Source organism: Physcomitrium patens, chromosome 19 (genome assembly GCF_059467195.1).
Source record: "Physcomitrium patens ecotype Gransden chromosome 19, ASM5946719v1, whole genome shotgun sequence".
Taxonomy (NCBI): domain Eukaryota; kingdom Viridiplantae; phylum Streptophyta; class Bryopsida; order Funariales; family Funariaceae; genus Physcomitrium; species Physcomitrium patens.
The window spans coordinates 5,899,533-5,905,628 of NC_143428.1; the positions used below are offsets into that span (position 1 = coordinate 5,899,533).

At 45.0% G+C, this 6,096-nt stretch overlaps 2 protein-coding genes across 9 annotated transcripts; one reads left to right on the forward strand and one right to left on the reverse strand.

The window, feature by feature from the left end:
* Positions 1-232: 232 nt before the first annotated feature.
* On the forward strand, positions 233-4,274 carry LOC112296009 (laccase-12). The gene is made up of 6 exons (XM_090244722.1): positions 233-336; positions 1,384-1,822; positions 1,924-2,071; positions 2,175-2,387; positions 2,500-2,585; positions 2,902-4,274. The coding sequence occupies exons 1-6, from the start codon at positions 233-235 to the stop codon at positions 3,118-3,120; spliced, it is 1,209 nt and encodes a 402-aa protein (XP_090100848.1). The 3' UTR covers positions 3,121-4,274.
* On the reverse strand, positions 3,102-5,801 carry LOC112295732 (E3 ubiquitin-protein ligase SP1). Of its 8 annotated transcripts, none has more exons than XM_073528820.2 (2): positions 5,783-5,801; positions 3,102-4,672 (listed from the first exon to the last, which is right to left on the reverse strand). In XM_073528820.2, the coding sequence occupies exon 2, from the start codon at positions 4,542-4,544 to the stop codon at positions 3,486-3,488; it is 1,059 nt and encodes a 352-aa protein (XP_073384921.1). In that variant the 5' UTR covers positions 4,545-4,672; positions 5,783-5,801; the 3' UTR covers positions 3,102-3,485. The 8 variants fall into 8 exon arrangements, with proteins under 8 accessions (XP_073384921.1, XP_073384920.1, XP_024403399.1 ...); XM_073528819.2 differs by lacking the exon at positions 5,783-5,801 and adding an exon at positions 5,425-5,750; XM_024547631.3 differs by lacking the exon at positions 5,783-5,801 and adding an exon at positions 5,389-5,750.
* Positions 5,802-6,096: the final 295 nt, after the last annotated feature.

Here is a 6,096-nt window from a genome sequence, read left to right on the forward strand (position 1 = left end):
AGGTTCACCCGCCACACCCAATTGAGCCACAATGCTCAGGAGCTGCGCTGACGCAACTTCATTTTATCGCTAACCAACAACAGAGGCGACGCATCGGGAAATAAACTCATTATAAAAGTTCGCTTGCACACTGCAGGCTTACGCGAAGAAAATGCCATGATTGATACATTGCTGTAGGAAACACATCCCTGTCACTTGCTCAAAAACTCATGATAGCGGACTATGGGGTAAAATGGATAGTTCTCAGCGCTGTGATCATGGACAGGAAAGCATCTCTGCAATTCTTCGTAGTTTCGTGATCGCTCCGATCCTACTATTGTCAATGCCCACCAGCTGGTGACTCACGAGAAACTGGGAAGAAATCCCCTCAATTGCATCACAGCTGCAGGAAAACAGCCCAGTTAAGAGCAATATGCCCTGAATAGACGTTTTCTTTAAATAGTCATGAGAGATATGTAGCATGCTACATATTGCTCGTGCACGGTTGTATTAGAAGATATTTAAAAGGTATATTACCAGGAGATTTGTCGTTATCTGGAGGGGACGACGTTACATGGTGCATCGGTCTCCAATCTGCTTCCAGCTCAACAAAACTCAGTGGCACTGTTACGAATAGGTTAAAATTCACAAGAAAAATATTACATCTGTTCATTGTCGACTTTCTACGGACTCCTGCCTAGAGGCCTACCACTAGTTTTCCCATTGCCTTAACTGAGCTCAAGAGTATCGAAAAGAAAGTCAATTGCAACTTTGCGTCGTTGCCACACTGAAGTGTTGGCATCTACCTTACGTCAACGATGGGTTTTCACATCATATTTAATGCCGTTGATGTACGGAGAATTGGGAGGAGAGTTGTTTAAAAACAATTAGAGAGATGACATACTTTGTGAAGAGCGTTCGAATTCAGCATGGAGTTGGAAGCTTTTCTGAAGTACTCTGTAATGGTAACATTATAGAACCGTACTGGATGGTTTTCATTTTGCTAATCGGGAGATGGAAAATTAAATCAGTCATGTTTGAGGAAATCTAGCATTTTGACTAGTAACAATTGGCACAAGAGTTATGGAACCAAACATTCTACGAGAATTGATAGAACACTCATATTCAGGGTTACTGTATTCACTTTTTTGCTTTTTATATTCCTCCCCCAAATGCGGTAGAAACACAGTCTCCCACACATACAATATGCAAACACAGTCTCCCATACATACAATATGCAAACACAGTCTCCCACACATGTTTCCATCTTCTGTCAACTAAAAGATAACCTATGAGTCAGAATCTCGATAACTTGTCAGTGGGAACCCACCTTTTCAGCAAGCGTGCGCTACTGTACGGACATATTCGTATAAATTCATGCGTGTTACCAATGATCTGCTGCAGGTTGAGAACAAGGGTCACCCGGAATTGTGCCACCGTCGACATTCCTACAGTGAATGGCCGGTTTCCTGGCCCAACCATTGAGGTTAATGAAGGTGACAAGCTGATAGTTAAAGTGACCAACAAGCAGCAATACCCAGTCACCCTTCATTGGCATGGAATCAAGCAATTTAAAACAAACTATGCGGATGGGCCAGCACACATAACGCAGTGTCCCATACAACCAAACAAGTCTTACATATACGAATTTACGGTGAACGATCAACGGGGAACCTTCTTCTGGCACGCTCATGTCAACTGGATGAGAGCCACCGTTCATGGTGCCTTGATCATCCACCCCAAGAAGACAGCACCCTATGGTGAGGTCGAGGGCGAAATTCCGATCATCATGGGTAAGTTCACAATTTCCCCTCCTGCTGTGGACTTCTGTGTTAAGAATTCGGTAACATGTTTCTGGAGTGACGAATTGAGATATCTGTCCTCTTTAAACAAAAATCTCCGCTCTCGCACAACGTTACCCTGCATCTTCTTAATTGCGGATGACCTGATCACTTTGCAGGAGAATTTTTTGGTTTACATCCAAATGTCGTAGAGCTTGGATTCATCAACACCCTGACACCTGTAGAGAACAAAACTTCTTTGGCCAGCACCATCAACGGCTTTCCGGGATCCTTTTTCAACTGCTCCTCGGGTAAACAATTTCTGCTATGTATTTTAGTGCATCCATCTATGAATGATTAATGATTTGTTACTTGTATGTAACTGAGACTGAAGTTGAATTATGTGCTGTGCAGCTACCAAGGTGTACAAAGTGAAAAAGGATAAGACCTACCTACTGCGTATCATCGACGCTGCGATCAACAGCGACCATTACTTCGCCGTTGCCAACCATAGCGTTACAGTAGTTGCCGCGGACGGAAACTATCTGAAGCCCTTCGAAACCGCCTACGTGCCTATGTCCCCCGGCCAGACAACTGAAGTCCTCATCAAATTCGACAAGCCTAGGGGTCAGTGTCTGGCATTTGATACCTCATTTCACACATCTGTAATTAAAATTTGGGTGCTCTTTTGAATCTAAATTTATATCTCACTTTCAGATTGATTGAAATCGTTTTGCAGGAAGATATTACTTTGGCATGAACGCGGGGCCAGTCCCGACAGTGGGAGCCCCTCCGCCGTTTGTTCCAGCAGTAGCAATCATGAGGGTGCAGACTCCAGTTCCTCCGCCGTTTGTTCCAATGATAGACACTTGTTAAGCTTAGTATTCAATCTTTGTGTGTGACCCTCCCTTGCTTAGTATTCAAGCTTAGTATTCAAATTTTATTGAAAGCAATACTCATCAAACCTGAACAAAATAAGAAAACTAGAACCAAAACATCAAATACCAAAATATTACTGCAGCCCGTCTTGGCTATTGCTAAAAAAGATGTGATTCTCCTTCTCATAATTGCTGGAACAGTATGTTTACACATGTGGTCAGTGGTCGTCACCGTTTTGAAGAGCTTGAACTTCTGTCGACAGAATTCCTCGATGAGAGAACCTGGTGGGGAAAATACACAAAACGTGCAATCTTCAAGACAAGTTTGGAGGCAACTGAATGACGACAATCATTTACACTTAGCTTCTTCATTGGGCTCATCCAGCATACTTGCTGCAAGAATCGAAAGGAATGAAGATCTCCAGGAGCACGGGGCTGCAACATGTGAGCGTAACGAGAGCGATTTGGTAAGACGAATCTAACAGTAATGTTACATTACGCTTTTGATTCATAACAAGGAGGGAGATGAGGCCTAGCATCATCCGACTGAAAACCTTAAAACTCGCGAATGAAGGTGTTCAAAGAGATTGAAACTACAGTTCGTAATTGTTCCAAAACAAGCAGCTAACTCTCAAAAAAATTCCTAATGACCAACGAATTGTTGTTCCTAGAAACTCAACACAATATCACATTCTTTTTCCCCAAAGAGCAATTAGTGTACATTTGTTTATACACTTTCGAACTTGTGTTTTGAATGATATGTAGTCTAACCCCAGACTCATGGTTGAGCATCCATCTAAACCTCGCCTTTTAGGCAGTAATAACAGGAGTAAGCAAAAAGAACCCACTAGTGCCGAAATGTTTTTACAACTTGGTCGATGTGACGTCGACAAAGCGGGCAAAGCGAGAGCTGCGATGAGCACGACGTGCAGCAGCACATGTGTCCACATGGCACCAATACAGCATTGTAGTCTTGCTCCAAGCATATGACACACAAACTAGGCATTCCTCCATCCTTCTTCTGAGCTGTATGTGCGTTGTCATCGTGCGGGAATGCGGTAACACCATCGCTTTCCTCATCGACACCCTCTTGTTGCAATGCCTTTCTCAAAGCTGCAGCTTCCATCACCCTCGTGAGAAGAGCTTCTCTCCTCCACCGCTCCAACATGTGCTTGATGGCGCGGGATGTGATGAAGTAGATGCCCACAAGAGTTAATCCGAATGACATATACTGACACCATCGCGACCATCGGCCTAAATTCTCAATAAGCTGGTCCTGACTCTGAGGAGTTACGTAGAATGGCCCCTTATCAGGTTTCTGAATTCGAATGAGGCCTCGGTCATCTTGCACAGCTTCTCCTACAACGGTTAGGTTGGTGCCAGTGGGTAGCACTCTCTCCACCCGCTTCACACCCAGCATTTTCAATCCCTGCAAATAGTCCAGCGTTCCGCGCACAAGTGACCCCCCATACTCCTCAAAACTTTCGCTGGCAACAGTGAGGTCCATGCCCGCTGCATTCCGCGCTCCGATTATGAACACACGACTGGTGCCATCCTCCAGATACCATGGAACCTCTTTGCTGATGGACAGCATGAGTGCCGAGTGCTGAATCCACGAGCCAGTGTCGTTGTGCTTGAGGAAGTGCTGTTCGGCAGACTTCTCCAGGATTACCCCCCGCAGACTTGAATGCTCGCTAGCAATTGGAGCTTCGGCTCCCACACGACCGGCCACGGTAACCACCCAGGGAACAACCGTGCAGGCTGATTCCAGCAATTTTGCCAAGTCTTCGAGCTGGTTCACGCGCTCGACAGACATGAGATGAAGGGCATCGCGGCCTGTGTTACGACTCAAGCAGTAGAGCGCTGCTCCGCTAAAGCACAAGGTGATTCCCCCCCATGACAGCATGGCTGCTCTGCTCTTGCTGCTGTCAAGAGACCTTCGTGATATTCCTCATCAAGGATCACCCTGGTGTTAACTGCCTCACAAATTCGAATCCACGCGATTCCGTGTTCATTCACCACCTGTGCTAACTTCTGCACCAACAACACTCGCCTTGAGTCCAGCCGAACGGAACAAAATTCCGTGTGCAAACAACCTAAACCTAAACTAATTGTTATTTCGAATCAAATTTACAATATAATAGCGCATGATTGAGAACGCAATCGTGCATGTTTCCATTTCAGACATGCACAACGCGTGTAGAAATCCAAGTAGATAGCCCTCAATACCAATCTCCACACTCCATTCCACTCCCTCCTAGCATCTTCATCCTATCCAACGCCACTCCGCATTAGACGTAACATGCTTACCAACTCAACCCTCAAATTCTTTCCAAGGCTTCAAAGAAGAGGCATGCGCATAATTTTCGGTTTCAACTGCAATCCTACACCACTCAATGTAAACCTCCCTTGGATCTCAGCATGAAATTTTTCAAGACACAACCACATCAAGGATGGCCCACAGAGCTACTTCACAATCTCTGGCGACAAAGAAGATACCCAACTTCGGTCCCCGCACCCGAAATTCCTGTTGAGGGCTAGTAGTGAACAGCGTGGATTACCTCAAGGAAAATCCAAACAAGATACGACTCAAACATCAAAAACAACCTCAGAAACACGAAGCTTCGAGCAAACGGAGAACTGAGCGGTTGGCTTAAAATACGAACACAGAACGTCACAGTTGGCCTTAATCTAAGAGGCTAGCCATGCAACAAGGCATAGTTGACTAGTGCGAAGTATCGCTAACTTACTGACGTGGATGTCTTTCCCAGAATTAATGTGAAGACCTGAGGGATTTTGTAAGCATCCAACATGCTGTGAGTTACCAAACTGGCATTCAACAAAGTTCCCAACGCCTTTCTTCATTTGACCTGCTCTTGCTCTAAGTCTCAGGAAATGTGACTTTATTTCTTCATCTGTATACCGCTCGCCATTTCTTACACAGATACCTTGTGGCAAAGCAGGCATTCAGAAGAGACGAAGCAGCAGCAGGAAAAGTCACAACGTATAGTAGTGCAGGGGTTGACGTTCTCAGCCCTTCAAAAGAAATGGCTGAACAGGTTTTCATTTTTCGCCTCTCTGTTAGCCTCATCTGTTAAGGCGGTAGATATAGGCCATGGCGTGATAATGAGGAAGTCCCTTTACCTTTTGTAACATCGGTCAACAAAATTTTAGGGAGAACCGTCCAGAACTGTCTGAGTGACTGCCACTATCACGAAGGCATCGAGTGTTAACAGACATTTACATTCAATTGCCAAGGGGACACGATGACTCTGCGCTTCATAATGTTGTGCGTCTGATTCTAATAAAGCTTTTCAGAGTGACGATTCCTTACGATTAATATGTTGTAGGCTGTCCTGCCCTTGTTGGATGAAGAGTTCTCACGCATCGAGCATGTCTACACATCTACTTTGATCCAGAAGGTGGTTACTTTCTATCAGAGCGCAGCATAGATTCTA

Bases quoted from the DNA above. Each gene is read 5' to 3' on its own strand.
- LOC112296009 (XM_090244722.1), top strand. From the start codon at position 233: ATGGATAGTTCTCAGCGCTGTGATCATGGACAGGAAAGCATCTCTGCA. The intron at 2,072-2,174 runs GTAAACAATTTC...TGTGCTGTGCAG, and splicing joins CTTTTTCAACTGCTCCTCGG to CTACCAAGGTGTACAAAGTG. The intron at 2,388-2,499 runs GTCAGTGTCTGG...ATCGTTTTGCAG, and splicing joins CAAATTCGACAAGCCTAGGG to GAAGATATTACTTTGGCATG.
- LOC112295732 (XM_073528820.2), bottom strand. From the start codon at position 4,544: ATGCTGTCATGGGGGGGAATCACCTTGTGCTTTAGCGGAGCAGCGCTC.